General features: G+C 44.1%; 1 protein-coding gene across 2 annotated transcripts in view; it reads right to left on the bottom strand.

Moving 5' to 3' along the window:
• Window positions 1-746: 746 nt before the first annotated feature.
• Window positions 747-17580, bottom strand: part of MAGI3 (membrane associated guanylate kinase, WW and PDZ domain containing 3) — a 59394-nt gene continuing 42560 nt past the window's right edge. Inside the window, exons 13-22 of one of the 2 annotated variants that reach the window (XM_053963954.1) lie at window positions 17020-17111; window positions 15149-15341; window positions 14256-14441; window positions 12322-12507; window positions 8770-8863; window positions 8560-8680; window positions 7875-8018; window positions 5591-5729; window positions 4205-4294; window positions 3698-3786 (exon numbers count right to left, since the gene is read on the bottom strand). In XM_053963954.1, the coding sequence (XP_053819929.1) occupies window positions 4245-4294; window positions 5591-5729; window positions 7875-8018; window positions 8560-8680; window positions 8770-8863; window positions 12322-12507; window positions 14256-14441; window positions 15149-15341; window positions 17020-17111 (1205 nt within the window). In that variant the 3' untranslated portion in view covers window positions 3698-3786; window positions 4205-4244. Of the gene's footprint in view, window positions 3787-4204; window positions 4295-5590; window positions 5730-7874; window positions 8019-8559; window positions 8681-8769; window positions 8864-12321; window positions 12508-14255; window positions 14442-15148; window positions 15342-17019; window positions 17112-17580 lie in introns of both variants that reach the window. The other variant, XM_053963953.1, reaches the window with a different exon arrangement.

The raw sequence follows: 17580 nt of genomic DNA, 5'->3' as shown, positions 1-17580 counted from the left end.
CTGACAGTCCCAAGGGAACCTTACAAAATGACATCAGGAACCTGGGCTGGCCACTTTTCCTTTCCCAGGGAAAAGGGCCAGTCTTTTTTTCCAGGGGCCTGAGACCCTGAGTGGCCGGCCGACTCCAAAAATCCAAACGGTCAAGGATGTGGCCCACACCCAAGCTGCTCCCACCTCAAAACTCTGCTGCCGTGAAACTCCAAAGGGAACCTACAAACTGACATCAGGAACCTGGGCTGGCAACTTTTGTTTCCCATGGAGCAGGGCTGGTCTTTGCCTCCAGGGCCTGTGGCCCTGAGTGGCCGGACACCTCTAAAAAATCGGAACGATCAAGGATGTGTGCCAGACCCAAGCTGCCCCCACCTCAAACCTGTGCTTGCCTGACAGTTCCAAGGGAACCCTACAAACTGACATCAGGAACCTGGGGTGGTGAGTTTTGTTTCCCAGGGAAAAGGGCCGCTCTTTTTCTTCAGGGGCCTGTGGCCCTGAGTGGGTGGCCGCCTCCAAAAAATCCGAACAGCGATGGACGTGTCCCGGACACAACCTGCCCCCACCTCATACTTGTGCTGCCCTGACAGTCTCAAGTGCATCCTGCAAACTGACATCAGGAAACGGGGGATCAAGAACTTCCAATAATAAACTGCATTCATTTTCCAGAAGCGTAGCATGTTTGTGGGTCAAACCTGCATCACACCCCTGAAAGCCAAGGAAGAACCGGGTTTAGACAGTGCAGAACCAATAGGCCATGAACTGGAGTTTGTTTTTAATGTCTATATAAAAAATAATGAGCGATTTATAGGTCTCTCTCTAGTCAGAACCTCAGAAGTCTGTATAAAGGTGCTGTACAATATATAAACATTTACACCCAGTACATCCATACATTGCGTAGCATTCCAAGGCCACATGGCTAAGTCTGATACAGGAAGTACAAATACAAGGTCTATGGAAGGAGGAATCACACACAGACATTATCAGACATTATCAGGTCACATGAACATATAGAAAAATAGAGAGGATTTGATGGCAGGGAAATCATTTCAGTGGGGCTAATTCATCTGGAATTAAAGGACTGGATCCGTCACTGTACTCAGTGGTCAGGGCAAGTGCACACAGCTCAACATCAACCAACCTCTGGGGAAGAACACAGGGCAATATCTACACAGGCTACTTTAGAGTATTAAATATTTCACAGTCATATTCCACCCAGGGAGTATTTGTACGTGTTATGCTACACAGCAACCCTGATGTCAGTGGCTCACGTGGTGTCGAGCAGGTGAGCACAGTTCAGAGCTGCTTTAAAGCCTTCTGAATTCCCAAAGTCTTTGTTTAAAAACTGTTTGAGCAGTCAGCTGTACTTGTGAAGAATTCTACTCAGAACTGCCTCACTGTGCTTTGTTAGCCTTCAAAAACATTTAATGTTTCAAAGCCAAAGTGAGATATTCACTTGCAAAGAGCATATCATGTTTGAATTTTAAGTAAGTAAAGCTCAATGATTTACTCTTCTTTCTCCAGCAAACTGGACCAAGGGCCTCCTTTCACCACTTTTCTGCAGTCATTAAAAATCTCAGATGTCAGGAAATAATCACTAAAACTGTGAATAAAATAAACGCCTTCCATTTCTATTGTTCTTACAGCCGTAGGACTCATGTGTCAGAAGGTTCTGGTGGCAACATCCCTCTTTAAAACATCTCTGGCAGCCCAAACCATAGATGGTGTGTCTCCTGTATCCTTTTTGTCATCAACACTCCTTGATCACACATCCACAGTAAATACGGGGAGAGTTCTAAAATATACAGGCAAGAATTTAACGGAAAAAGCTGCTCTGGTAGCTGAGTCTGTCCTAAGGTCAGTTCTTACCTCTACAGAGGGGAAAAAACCCCAATTCCTAACTAGCATTAAATAATTAAAGATGGGACTTCAGTATGACCTCCACACTGAGGCTGAGGGTGTCATGGTGCCATGAGTAAAACCAAAGGAATTGTGTTATTTAACAGAACCCAGAGTTTTCTTTCCTCTCATGGATGTTTGCAACCCAAATCCCTGTGAATCAAGGAATTAAAGTGATTCTGCTGTGTCAGAAAAAGCAAAATTACAAAATTATGTCAAATACCATATTTAGTTACAGGGTTTTGTATTAGGTATAAAAATTCCAGGAAACGTATGAACTGAGCAGCATCAGCAGCTCATTTGCTGCCCTGGAACTGATAGAACCAATTCACCCGTGTTCTCCCTGACCCAGCAAGAACACGTGGGTTTCCTGATGTAAACATACAACATGCTCTAGAGAAAACACCCACTTCAGCCCAAATCTGCCTTGTCTCTGACTGGAATCCATGTGGGAAGGGTTAGATTGACTGGATACAGTAGATAGCTTGGCACAAGAACAGGAGGTGAGTCAGGATCACATTGGCAATACAGGCATTAAATAACTTTGTTCAGAGTTCACAATACTCGGGGAAGCTGCAGCAGTGCAACACTGGGAGCAGGAGACATGGCCTGCAAAGGGACATGGGGACAGCAGCTCATGGAAGGGTTTCACTGAAGCAATCTGAAAGTCCTTCATGAAGCTTAGATAATTTAAGAACAAATCAAATACTTTCCCCCCTCTAACCAGTTTCTGAAAAAAAAAAAAAAAAAAAAAGACAACTGCGTGAGAAAAACCAATGCTTTAAATTATCCTTTCTGGAAAATTGATCAAAACATGTTCTAAAAAACAGTGTCTCTCAGTCAGTCACACCCGTTTTCCAGGCACTGGGGTGCCCTTACAGCCACTGGGGACCCTCCATGGCCCAGGAGTTATCAGTGTTTTCCTTACTGGAGAATTCCTCTCAAGTTGGGAAGTTCCATCTTTGGTTTCATTGGGCAGCTCCATGTGTCTCTCTCCATGGTGTCTGTTCAGCATAAGAGCTTCCTGTGTTTCTGCCCTCCTTTGTTTCCCCATGGAAAGCAGTGGGATATTGGAAAGGCTGGAGGTTTTGAATCTGCTGGAACCTGTGTCTCCAGAGTTGGACTTTGTTAATAAATCATCCTCAGAGGCATTTCTCCTGGAGTCCCTGAAGGGAAAGTTATTCCCACCAAACACTGGGTAATGTTGGTCTGCAGAACACCCTTCTGTCTCTCCCAGGGTCTTCTGCTTCATCTCTTTCCTGGTGACTTCTGGTTTATCATTCCCACCTTTCAACTGCTCAACAGAACGGGATGTTTGGATCCTTCCCACTGTTTCTGTGCTTCCTGGCTTGCCAAGATACCTTTGGGGATTTGCTGACCTTCCTCGATTTCCATGGGAAGACTCCCTTTTGTCACTATTCTTCATCCTTTTTCCTGTGGTTTTACTCTCACTCCTGGAACTGTCAGATTTACGTGAGAGATTGCTTTTCTCAGGATCCCCTTTCCTGGGGCTGTGGAATCCCATGTGAGGGTATCCTTCAGCAGCCCTTGACTTTGCTGGACTGGCAGATCTGCCCCTTCTGGTCCCTGCTTCTGAACTACCTTTAGTGATTCCAAACCCAGGACTTAAGGGGCATTCCCATCTGTTCTTTGTTCTCTGGGGAGAAGACTGAGGCTTCCTCTCACACAGGTTTTCAGTTAAAGTGCTTGTCTTGTCAGGCACAGTGTTCTCTGCTTGTTCCATTTCCTCAGACAGCTGAATTCTGGTTAAAGCTTCTCCTGGTACTGCTAAATAACACTCTTCAGATGGGGAAGCAGAATGGGAAGGTGAAAATAATAATGGTGACTGTTCTTCATATATTACATTTGATGAAGCAGGATTGTAGCTATCCCAATCACCTGGAAGCAAAGGGCAAGAGATTTGATTAAATACACAAAAAGTAATAATCAGCGGACTACTGAGTTCAATTCAAAAAACATTATGGAGTGGCATATTTTCAAAGCTTTATTTAGCCAGATTTCTGTATTGTGTTGTTCTACAACAACCCTGAGAATGTGATTTTGAAAAAAAAAAAAAAAAAATCTAGTGCTCAGAATGCTGGATCCCTGCAGGACTGACATGGTCTTGAATCAAAACAATTTTAGAGCCTACACAGCAAAATTTCAAATTAAAAAGTCCCTGACCTACATTGTTTAATAAAGCCTAACGAACTAGAACTGTTATGCCTGAAGGAATCTGAAACAGTGAAAAGTTGGGGTTATTCATAGCTTTGCACTTTAAAAATAGGAAGAGATGAAACAAGATATGCAGATTTACCAAGTCTTTAAGGAAAAACCAAGAAAAGCACTGAAAGCCCTTAATGTTGCTCAGGTTTCACGTAGGGACACAGACTGGAAGGAGCCAAACCTGAAGGAGGAAGAGAAAAAGCCCAGAAGTACATACCAAAAAAAAAAAAAAAAAAAAATCCACAGAGTACAGCAAGCAAGATTTCAATCAGAAATGTGGGATTAACAGCAAGGCAAGAGGCCATAAACCCTTCCCCACTCCACCACTTCCTTCACCTCATCCCAGGCCCCACTCTATCCAAGAGGGCTGGCCTGGACATGCTCCAGAGGTTCCCTTTTGTCTGATTCTGTTTCTCCCTCAAAGCTCAGGGAATTTCTGTGACCGGCAGGGCCAGTAGTGATACTCAGGACTCTTTTCTAGCTTTTGTGAGGAAAGAAATTGAGAGTTCTGAGCAGATTTTACCCTTTGAGTGAATGCCAGTAAGTGACTGAACACACAAAGTATTTGGTAGCTCAAACTGTGTGTTTGGGATTTCGAAAGGATAAGCTTGGGGTTGTTCACTGTGACTGAAAAGCTCCTTATCAAAAAAAGTGACCCTACAATTTAGGAAGTTTAACTATCAGCACCTTTGTGTCAGCATCAGGGCTTACAAAGACTAAAATGCATATTTAGGAAATTTTATGTTCTTTGCTTTAAAATGCTGCCACTGCCACAAGTCTCTGCTTTGCAGTCTTGGGACTGAGTCAGACGCAAAGTCATCAGTTCTGAACTCTGTGGCTCCTGCAAACATTTGCTCTGCTGTCCTTCCTGTTTTTTTTTTTTTTTGTTTTTTTTTTTTTTGGTTTGGTTTGGTTTGGTTTTTTTTGGCCTACAAAGTTGTGGTTTCCTTTTGTAGATGCAGAAATCACCTTGAATCAAACTGAATGCCTTTGGAGAGTAAAGTTGTCCCTTTCCTAAAGAAGTTTTGGCTTTGAAAAAAAAAAGCATTTCATAATTTAGAAGGCTAAAACCAGAAGTAAATATGTACAGAAACAAACTTTTAACAATACTGTAGCACAGAAAATTTTCATTTAAATTAAAAGGCAATCAGGGTTAATCAGCATATTTTTATAGAAAAACTTGATTAGCTTGGATAGAGCTGAGAAACTAATAAGAAATATGGAATAATTTCAGGTTGTGCAATACCCTATGTATTGTCATGTGTTAATTTTACCCCAAATATTCCTTATATTTGAAAATAGGTATTTTATTTTTCAATTTTTATATTTTAATTTTTAATTTAATTCAATAATAAATGCACAGCTATCACAAAGGCAACTGCCAACTACTGCAGTGAACAAGCAGCAGAATCTCCTTATCCCACTTTACTTCCCTGCCTTGCTGCTTCAACACCAAACAGCCCTTGAGACAACATACTGTGATCTGGTATCAATCCAGTCCCTGGTCTCAGCAGCAGCAAAACTTTATTTCCTCCAGCCTGAATCAACTCAATGGCTCGTGTGTGAGTGATTCCTTGGGTAGGTTCTCCATTAATTTCCACAATTTGGTCACCAACCTGAGGAAAAAAGAGCAGCAGATTAATCTTTGGGAATCTCTGACACTGTGAACTGGTTTTTAATTTAGAAAGAAAAAATAACAAAGGCAGATGCTTCTGTTTTCCTTCTCTTGCTAAAATCCAGTGGGCACTAGTGACACCATTCCATGCATGACAAGCAGGATGTGACCCCAGGGTCTGGGGGTTCAGAGGTGCACAGAGGTTTTCTGCTCAGCAACAGATTCCAGAGATCTTAACCACATCTTCTTCTATTTATTTACAAGTGATAGGGCAGGTACAGGATGTGCTTGAATATATTTTCATTGATTCTGGATCATGCTGTAGAGGGAACACATGGATCACCCGCATCACACCTGTCTGAGGTCACCTTATCCAGGGAAGGACACAGCACCTTCCCTACACCCACTGCCGAGCTGAGCACCGCACAAATGGGTTTGACACAGGGAAAGGAATTGTTAGTTCAGGTTGGACAGCCAGTAAACAACTCTCACAGGTACTGGGCAGGTAATTTCAGCCAGTGCTAACTTCCCTGGCTGCTGGAAAGGGGCTGGAATAGCATACCCCAAAAATAGTTCTCTCTTAGGCAAAATTGGGAAGGGAAATGGGGAAAAAAAGGGAGCGGGAGCCTATCTGGCGCTGCACACAGCAGCCAACAGATGTCACTGGTGTGTAACATTAGCAGCTTAAAGAGCCTTCCCGGGCTTAGTTGAAGTCACTCTGCCAAAGGAGGTCACTGCTGGCTCCTCATGGACAGGCTGGGACTGAGACACACCGGGACAGCTCAGCTGGCTGGATGAGAAGTTCCTCCTCACACTGTTAAAGTACAACCAGAAAGAGACACCACATCCAGATGACAGGAAATGAAAAGTGTGAATAACCTCAGGCTGGGCGAGCTCAGCCCATCCATGCTCTGGGCTGGGCTGGGGACTTGGCACATGCCAGCACTGGAAGGGGCTTAGTGTCAAGGACGGGAAGATCAAAGATGTGGCTCTGCACACGACACCCAAACAATCCCATCCTGTGCCTGAAAGCATTGTCCAAACACTCTCTGAGCTCTGGCAGCCTTGGGGTTGTGACCATTTCCTGGGTAGCCTGTCCCACTGCCTGACCACCCTCAGAGGGAAGAACCTTTTCCCAATATCCAACATAACCCTCCCCTGACACAGCTCCAGCCGTTCCCCCAGGGCCTGCCACTGGTTCTGCCCCTCGGGAGGAAGCTGCAGACCCTGGTGAGGTCTGACTTCCAGCTCCTCTTCTCTGGGCTGAACAATTTTTTTTGGTTGCTTTGCCCCAAAAACAAAGCCCTGGAGCTCAGTGTGACACCACTTGAAGGAGGACTATGAGAAAAACTATTAGCACTGAATGCTACACTCATGTTGTCTCTCAAGCATGTGGGGGAAAAATGCTAATTACTGTGAAGAACAGGATAAGAGAAGTTAAGAATACTAAGAATTCCACATCCAATTAAGCCTCACAGCAAGTACCTGTGCCAGCCCCATTCTGCAAATACAGGACAAAGAGAGGCAGAGCCACATGCCAGCAACAGGGAAGCACAAGGACTGCAAGGGATGGCATCTCATGGGCACCTGGCTCACCTCGATGTTCCAGCCTCTGAAAATCCAACCCTGGTAAGCAGTCTCGCTTACCATCACTCCTTCTGTTGTACCCATGTACTGTGCTTTTACTACAATATTTGAGAGTGAATTCCTTACAGAAAAGGCAAGAATTAACATAATATTTGGGAAAAAAATCAGGATTGTATCTCCAGAAATGGTATAGAACAGCAGCAGCACAATGTACACACTAACATTCCCTAAAATTTAACTGACTCGGACAGTGATTCTCCTCACAGCTCTCTGGTGTGCTGTGCAATCTCTTGTTGGGGCTCCTAAAATACTCACGAGTACCTGCTGCTCATACGAGGGATGCTACTGTAACCCAGCAAAGCAGACAATCCCTTTGGGACGGCCAGAGCTGTTCATGGACTTTTCATCCAAAAGTCCATGGCCACAGGGACAGCTGGAAGGGCAAAGGCCCAGATGTTGTTCTGGGACCCTGTGCTTGTGAAAATCCAGGTTTGTTGCCACTCCGGGTAAACGAATGTATCAACTGCATCAACAAATTGATTAGAGAAGCCAAACCTACATGGACTCTCCCATCCTTGACTGCCGGCCCATCCTCAGCCAGACGGAGAATGAATAAGCCCATGTTGTATTCCTTTCCTCCTCGGAGGCTGAATCCAAACCCTCGAGGGCCCCTTTCCAACTCCACTGGGAGACAGCCAGCATTCTGTGCAGAAAGTCAGAGGGGGTGGGGGAAAAAAAAAAAAAAAAAAAAAAAAAAAAAGAGAGATGAGGACCTATAGGCAGATTTAACCTTCTGTTTTTCTAGAAAAACATTACAATATTTCTATATTTTGAGCATTTAAACAGCATTCATCCCAACTCTGGGGTGACTCAGGGTAATGGTTTTAATCAAAGCACAAACATTCAGAAAATCTTTCCTTCTAAGTCTGAGATAGGCACAAAATTCTTGAAGAAACTTTGCCAAAGGGTCTGTAGTCACTCCATAACAAGCACTTTGTGTTTCTTTCATAACTATAATGAGTGTTCAACTTCCCTGAGGAGATAATCATATTTAAAACATGAGCAAAAACATTCTGTGAGACACTTCAGTACCTTTTTATACACAACGTTCTACTGTTCTACCTGTATCTGACAGGGAAATGTTTTAACATTCTGCTTTTGAGAACTCTGTGGCAATGCCAGTAGAATGCCTTGATGGATGAGTATTCCCTGTGTCCCCACACCCTTTGGATGGATTTTTGTACCTGGGAATGACGGCTGCCAACACCTGAAGCAGCATCCAACTGTGCCATGTGCCTGTGCTCGGGCCAGGACAGCCGGTAACTATTAGAAACTTCTTTTCCAGCTTCACCTTCTGTAGCTCCCCTATGGAAAGGTGAAAGGACATGGATGTTGCCTTCACATTAATCCCTCTAGCTAAGCTTTTCCCACCATTCCCAGCCCCTTTTCTCAACCTGTCAGGGTTGATTGGTGCCAATCCCAGTGGCCGGTGCTGTGGGGCCGGGCTCTGCCTGGCTGAGTTTGTTCCTGATGGAGGACCACGTTGCTCTAGAATCCAAACAAAATCAACAGTCACAACTTCACAAATCTGCAGCCAGGACAATGGTCACCACCAGTGCTGGGGCCACTGCTCCCAAGGAACTGCAGCTGTGACACCTTGAGCCGAGCTCAAGTGGGCACAACAGAGAGAGGATTTTCCAAGCCAGGGACACAAGTATAGCTCGTCAGTTCCATGGAATAAATTCTTAGGAATTCTAGTCTTTACTTTTATTCTTTTACTCTGCTTTCCCTCTGGAAATACCAACACAATTGTATGGACCCTGACATGAACAGAAGGGTTTTAGCCTGTTTGCAACTTGATAAACGCCAAGGGGGATCAGGGCTGATCAGATCCATGAAATTGGTTTAGATATTCATTATCGTAAGATTTTTTAAGAGATGAAGAACAATGTCCATTTGAGAAATAGCCCTCTGTAAAGGTAAGGGAATGAGGATCTGCAGGAGAAATGGGGATTTAGAGGCGAAGGCCCCATCAAATAAAGGGAAGTTGCCAACTCATTTAAGGCCCAACAGAATTTTCCACTGCCCAGCTCCAGGCGAGGTGAGGAACTGGTCTCTTGGGAGAAGGAGTTCACTGGCAGGCAATCAAGAGGAATGTTGAAGTCTTTTGCCTTCTCCCAAAAGCCAAGTAAAAAATAAGGTTTTAATAAAACCATTTAAAATAACTTCCTATCATTTTCCCCTCCAGGGAAAATACTGTTAGTGTGCACTTTACAATAAATCCAGTGCATTTCTGGAAAAAGCCCCATGTTTCAGGATACAAAAATGACACTCTCACTTAAGAATAAAGAACCACAGTCTATGCAAAAAGCTGCCTCTTAGCAGCTGCCTCTTAGCAGCCTCTTAGCTGGAACCCGAATGGCAAGCAGTGGCCCAAGATGGACTTTTGTGCTGAAATATAAACTATTAATTCCTTTTCCCTGAAAGAGTTAAAAAACAATCATTCCCAGCACTAAAACTAGAGATGTTCCAGCCTCATTAGGTGCAGCACATCACTGCATTTCTTAATTAAGAACAAACAAATTCCACTAAAACACAAAAAAGCACTCAAGAATGTTAAGGGAAGAGAAATTTAAAGCGTATTACACTGAATTTCTCAGGTATGTGAGACCTTCTGAGCCCTCCACACTTCTGCTTGGTGCTGTTCTCATGACATGCCTTAAAGATGTTTTTCTCTAGAGAGAAAATGTCAACTTTTACTCTTGGTTTATCCTCAGATTTTTAATTTAGAAGCATAGGCAAGAAAAACGCCATCTGTTTCTACAAATCCTGCAGCCCTCTCTGCAGCCTCCTCTCGTGTGTTCCCAGCTAATACATGACAAAAGCTGACAGGCTCCTGCTTTTGTGAAAAATGTTAAAGAATCTCTTCTGGCGCATGAAGGGAATTAATTTATTCCCTTGAAAAGCAAAGATCACAGGCCTGTGAAAGCCTGGGGGGAGGGAAGGGGACCAGGCAGAGGTTTTGTTGCCACTCTCAGAAGACAAAGCTGGGGAACAGCAAACTCTATCAGGGTTTCTGCCTTGTGAGGCTCAACAGCTTCCAGCAAAAAGGGCATTTTGTGTTTTTGGAGCTATATCCTGGATTTTCCTGGGTGTGAACCAGCCCTGTGAGGCTCAGCTCCCTCCCTGAGTGTCTGAAGCCCTGACTCGCTCACATCCATGCTGGATTCCCCCACTACACAGGGCTCTACTGTGAGCTAAACTCTATTTCTTCACCTACATCAAGGGGAATTTTAAAGTGGAGATATATTCCCACTCCAGTGGAACCGGTTCTGCTTCTTTCTCCTTCATTGTCACAAAATCTTTACATCTGAAACACGACAACTCCAGCTCCTCTGAGCTACAGATTTTTACTGACTGATCTTTTCTCTGGTTTTACCACATGCTACTGAGGGGTTCTTTCCTCTCATTGCTGAGTCTTCCCAGGTTCTGTTTTTCTCTCTGTGTTTTGGCTCCAAATCTGTAACTGAGGCAGTGGGAAAGGTTTTTACACAAAGTCCATGTAAGGTCATACACAAATAAAGGGTAGAAATATGATATTCAGAAAACTTATTTTGAAAACAAGTGGATGGTGTTCCTGTCCATGGCAGCCCAATGGACTTTCGGGTCCTTCCAACCCAAACTGGTCTGGATTTGATGACTAAAAGCTGCAGAGAAAACAGATCTAATTCAACCAACTCAAACTTCAGTTGCTTTATAAACATCACCCATGGCAACTCCTTTGAAGTGTGTCCCTTCAAACTGGAATGCACCAGATTTGATAAAAATAAAAATCTTAATAGAGAAATAACAACTTATAGAGGTCTCTCTACTTCAAGCATTAACAAAAAGGAACATTAAGTCTTTGAAATTCTGTGTTACAGGTTGAGATGGCATGTTAAGTATTTGCAATGAACGTGAAATTAGAGAATCATCTGCTGGCTTTATTCAAAGCCTGGCTCTAGGTATTTCTTATTTCAAAGGTGAAGAAAGCCAACTTTCTGACAAAATAATGACAGGGAGTTTAATTAAACCTGTAAGCAGCATTCAAGAAAAATGCAGGGCGGGAAAACAGCTTTTCTCTCCAAATTACTGGATTTTATATATTTGCGTTTTTGTTTACAAACGATACCACAGTGCATGCAGTGTTACATGGGAGCTGTCATTAAGTCACAGTCTCCGAAGATGGGACTTTGCAGTCCCTAGGACTCACTTTGCTGCTCAGGTGACACAGCAGGTTTTGCAGGTGCAAGATTGGCAGGAAAACCCTGTCAAGGATTCTTTCCCGTGTGGTGGAATGTGACCCTTTTCCAAAGGGGAGCTTTGGCAGATAGAACTGCAGCATGTTTCTGCTGCAGGGATGCAGTATTAGGGAATTTGTGTGTTTTAACATGGGAGAAAGCAAAAACTCTTGGTTTAAGTGGAGAGATTTGGAAAGCAGGGGTCCCTGTGGCCTTAGAGCATCAGGGAGAGAGCATCCTGGCAGCACCGGCCTCATTGGGAACAGAGTTCTGGCAGCACCTGCAGCAGCAGGAGCTGGGCCCCTGACTAAGCATGATCCTGTGGCTGCTGCAGCCCCCTGAGGGGTCATTTCTCTTTGGCTGGAGAATACAAGATCCGGACAGGATGTTTCTATGTGAGCAGCACTTTCTCTCTCACACACATGAGAATTTCTCTCTCTCCTCATTGCATTGTTAATAATTTTAGCTCCTTTTTGGATACAACCACCTTGTTGAGGCAGCTCCTCTCTCTGTCCCACCTGCCTTCAGCTCTACCAGAGCAAACACATGAGCTTCCAACTTATTCAACTTGCAGGAGTTGATGATCCCCATGGGTCCCACTCAACTCAGGATATTCTAAGATTTACTCTCCTTAATTTCCAAACATCTTCAAAAGGTCCATTTAAGCCAATAAACTTCAGCAGTGATAAATGCCCAACTTTGATAATGTGGTGGCACCTTCCTTACCTTCCTCAGCCACCACTGTGAGGGTGACCACATTGCCCGCATCCTTGATGAGCTGCACAATGCTGTCATGGGAGAGTTCCACAATGGACTGGCTGTTTACCGCTGAGATTCTATCACCCACCTTCAGCTTCCCACACTGGTCAGCCGGGCTTCCCTCGATAACCCGCCCGATCTTGTGAGGAATCACTAGGAAACAAGAATAGGTACAGTAACACTGTAAGTATGCACAGAACTATGGAATATCCTGAGCGGGAAGGGATCCACAAGGATCAAAGTCCAACTCCTGGCCGTGCACAGGGCAGCCTCAAGAAGCCTACCATTTGCAAATCAGATAAGCATCACATAGACCCAGAAGTGCCAGTCACAGAATCACGAAATATGCTGAGTTGGAGGGACCCACAAGGATCATCAACTCCTGGCACTGCAGAGGACATCCCAAAATCCAAACAAATCCCACCCTGAAGAGTGCCTGAAGAGTGTTGTCCAAACACTGCTTCAGCTCTGACAGCCTTGGGCCTGTGACCACTTCCTTGAGGAGCCTGTTCAGTGGTCCACACCCTCTAGGGGAAGAAGCTTTTCCTAATATTCAACCTAACTCTCCTCTGGCACAGCTCCAGCCATTCCCTTGGTCCTGTCACTGGTCACCACAGAGCAGAGGTGAGTGTTTGTCCCTCCTCTCCTGCTCCAAAGGGTAAAACTGCTTGTAGAGGACAAACCTGCAAATAATGAGGAATGCTTCATTGTGAGTGAATGGAGATGCCAACCCAACAGCATGGCCTTGTCACGTACAGGGTGCTGTGCCTGAAGGAAAACATGGGAAGGAAATGGATCACATCTGCAAAGGGATGAGTGAGAATGTGTGGCCCTGGAGTGCACCAGAACAGATGGTTTTACCATATATAATGTAGTTTTCCATTTCATGCATCGACCCTGACAGACACTGTGGGCTCAGAGAGAGTTATGGCCATCCACTGTAACACAGAGACTCAGATGCATGGGCAAACTCTTCTGACTTGCAAAAAAAAATTAACCCTTAAACACACTTCAAAAATATATCAAACTTCTCCTGCCGGGGACTGATTCAGTCAGGTGAGGACCTGAGCAGGGAGCCTGTGCAAGGCCAGCAAGGTGCTACATCAGCTCTGCACAAACTTGACCGCTTTTCCTGGTCTCTGAGATGAATAGGCACTTGTAATAATTGCCTCAAATTTCCTCCAGCTTCCCTGGCTCAGTTTCCTCAGTTCACCCCAGAGTGACACCGTGCCCTGCACAGACTCCTCCAGAAGCCAAAGCTATGGGGCCAGAACGGACAGACTGGAGAATAGAAGAAATGTTATGAGAAGTAGAAGGGAAAAAGATCAATTTCAGTTCCTTTCCCAGAGACGAGCACAGATGCAGAACTAGAGACAATTATGCCTGAGCCACGTCTGTATCTCACAACCGCAATACCAGACCAGACTACTTTTTCATTTTGATGATTTTTCTAGACAAACACACTGAAAGACGGTATCAAGTTCATTGTTTTCCACCAAATACTGTACACTCTACTTCTTCAGATCCCCAAAATAAGACCTTTTACCTGATTAGGGAATATAAAGCCAAGGTTGAAACTATGCTTCCATTAAAATGCCAATGAATTAATGCAACATCGCTACAGCCGGACAAATATCTACATCCCAAATGCTGCCCTGTGACAAGTGCACACTCTTGGGTATGGGTTATGTGAGATATAAATTCCCTTTTCCCCATTCATGTCACAGCTGGGTGAACAAAAGCATAAATACGAAGAAAGACAGACCAAGACTCAACTGGCTGTGCCAGTGTGAGTGAAAGCTGATTATGAAGGAAATACCAGCACTGCACAGGAAGAGATATCTGTGGAGAAGCCCCAGCGAGGTCAGGCAGGGGCAGAGCCACCAGGACATGGCACTTACCTCCAGGGGGAGGTTTGTTCTTGGAGGTGAGGATGACGAAGCCAAATCCTTCATTCTCCTTTCGCTGCAGACGGACATCGTAGACCTCCGGGCACGGTTGGTTGGCAAAGTCGACACGGTTCAGCCGAGGAGAGCCATTCTGTGTAAGGACAGGCTGTGGCTCCTCCTCCTCTGCCTGCTTTTCCCCTTGCAGGGAATAGACAAACAACAAATAAGGAACAAATCACACAAAGCAACTTCAGCACAACCGTGAAGCTCAGTTGTCAGTGCCAGCATGAAGTGGCAACAGCAGTTGCTAATCAGAGCAGGAGGTCCTTGTCAGCTGTAAATCCCACCCCAGCTTTGTCATTCATGGAGTCACGGACTAATCTTATCTAAAGTGTTTGATCTGGACACTGATCTAAAACTGCAGCATCTCAACACCTTGCTCTGAAACAGTTCTCATTTGCATACAGTTAATCTTCCTACACGCTAATGCCAAAAGACTTGAGAATACAGCATAAGGAAGGTGCCCCTGCCCGTGGCAGGGCGTGGGACAAAATGAGCTTTAAGGTCCCTTCCAACCCAAACCATTCTGGGATGTCGAGAAAACAGACTGCATTATTATGCAATTTCCATAGCACTAATGGCTGTTCTAACTACTACCTGCAAAAAGGTTTGAAGAAACCACCCCTGCATCATAATTTTCAGAGCCCTTACCTGTGTGAGCAGTGCAAGCTAGAGAGCAACAGAGTCCAAGCCTATTAAATTCTGCTTTTCTCCATTTAAGAGTTATAGCTGACCCTCCTCAATCTCAGGCTGCTCAGCCCCAGTGCAGTAATTAAGTTCCAGAGCAGCTTCAGTAGATTTGATTACAAGCCCTAAGTGCTCTTGCTAAGCAAGCAGACACCTACCACTGAAGAAGATCTTCCTCCGGACAGTGAGCAGCACCTGCCCGTTCCGTGCGGCACTGGTCATTAAATCCAGAACTTGCTTGTGTGACTTCCCTTTCACAGGGACTCCATCAATGCACATCAGCTCATCTGCTGCACGCAGCCTCCCGTCCTTTTCCGCTGCTCCCAGTGGGATTATGGCTCCGATATAAATCTGTGAGCAGAGTCCAGGGGTTTGAAAGGGAATATGAGTTCATCAGAACACACAGTGGTTGGAATCCAGGTGAATCTGTGCAGATGAGGTCTTTTGGAGAAGACTCTTAAAGATTACCTCACTGTCCAGCTCTAGCAGAAATGCAGCCAGCAAGCTGATCTAGTGGAGACAATCTGGAGTCTCAAAGCATTCACTAAATACTTCAAAAATCTTTAATCCATATTTTTGTCAGTTCTTCTCTCTTGAGCATGTTTGCCAGTTTATTAAAAAGCTCAGTTTTAAAATGAGCACACACCATGTACTTATTATACATATTATTTCCTAGACATTTATGATACAAAAGACTCTGACATTCATGCTAATCTATTTTTTTTTTTTTTTACCAAGACTGAGGAAGAATGACTGGGGAAGAAATAAAAGCTTTTGAACAAACTCAAGTTTATTTCTGAAAAGCTTATAGACAGTTCCACATTTCAAGTTGCTTCAGTTCTCAGCTTTTGGTAATTAGATAATGAATTCAAACATCAACAGTTCTGCCTACTCCCCACCTCAAAAAGTGCTACTAAATATAATTCAGAGAAGAACACCACACTCAATTTCATACGCTACAATCATTTTCAACTAAATGGAAGATTAAGGGTAACAACAGCTACTACTGCTAGAGGTTAAGAATGGTGGGCAGTTCATCAGTACACAGCACTCAAGACATCAGCTCCACACTTCCTAACAGCTATGGGTGTTGTGGAAACCAAACACCACAAATGCTATAAAGTGCAACAGAAGTAACATTCTCTGAGTTTGCTCTTTACTTTCAATACATGTTAGTGAGGGAGGAAGAAAAAAAAAAAAAAGGCTAGCACTGGATCACAACTGGGAATGGAAAAACTGAATTCCTTCACTGTAATCAGAAAACAATCTATGCAGATCTATCCCAAAAGCTTTTTCTCTTCACTTAAACAGCTTACAGAAAGATCCCTGATATATAGTACAAGTCTTAGAGCTTCTTCCCAGAGAGAAATTTATGCATGTTTGAAAATAGAGGGGAGTCTCCTAAAAGCTGCCCTTGGAGAGCAGACCATCCAGGGATGTCTGCTCTGCCATTTGCCCAGCTGCCTCCAACACAATGCATGCTTAAAAATCCAGCGGGAGAAGCAGGGAATAAAAGGGGTGTGTCACCATCTCACACCTCGTTTCACTGGGCTGCAAGGAAATGAATAGCCTAATGAAATTTTGACAGAAGGAGCAACTGTTTCCTTCTTCCTTCCGCTCAGCTGCTTCCCAGGATGCGCTGCTGTGCACAGCTCACCAATGACTGAATTGCCGCCACTGGGATCAGCTGACAATGAGCAAAGGCTGGGGACCAGCACGGCCCTTCCAAGGGCTCCAAGACACAGCAACAGCTGTAGAAACACCACCAGTGTCCTCGGCCTGACAAAAAATTTTGGCCAAGGATGGGGTCAGTAGTGGGAAGGGCACGGAACCTTGGAGACTGGAGTCCACAAAGAGGGGAAAAAATAAAGGTAATCAGGACCAATTCCTGACCTCTGAAAGGCAGGTAGTGAATCGATCAATTTTACCATCACTGAACTGCCTGGATGGGATGATTAAAAATGAGGATGATAGATTAGGATCATTCCAACAGCAATACTATGAGATAACTGTGAGCAGTTTCACTTACAGGTTGATCTGGTCCATCCCCACCAAGCACTCGGAAGCCAAAGCCTGACTCTTGTTTTCTCAGGAAAACATCTAAATCTCTTGTGTTTGGAGCTAAGAAAAAAAAAACAGTATTTCAAAACATGTAAGGAGCTATCTTGGATTATTGAAGGATTCTTGAAGGATCATGCTTTGGTGGTACACTCTGAGTCTTCTAGTAACAAAACACAGTAACCAGGAATAGAGTGATATCCTCTTTTCAAAATGGTATAATTAATTTTCAAAGCAGAAATCTCAATTACATTTGTGCAGCACACCAGGATAAAAGCCACTCTGTGACATAGCTCAGAGCTACTTTTATAAGCAGGTCTGCTGCAGTTTACTTCAGAACCATCCTTGAAATTATTTCTGCAATTAACTGTTTTACTGAAAATACGGTTGAAACATACTTTATCTTTTTCGTTTTTCTGATTGCTGTATGAATTATACATTACTTGAAATGTTTTATTCACAAACTTAGCAACAAAGTCTCAGTAGTTTTACTGCACATGCAACAAAAGAAAAAAATTCCTTCATAATTGAG

This window comes from Vidua chalybeata, chromosome 24, assembly GCF_026979565.1.
Source record: "Vidua chalybeata isolate OUT-0048 chromosome 24, bVidCha1 merged haplotype, whole genome shotgun sequence".
NCBI lineage: Eukaryota > Metazoa > Chordata > Aves > Passeriformes > Viduidae > Vidua > Vidua chalybeata.
This window is presented reverse-complemented; position numbering and strand designations above follow the sequence as displayed.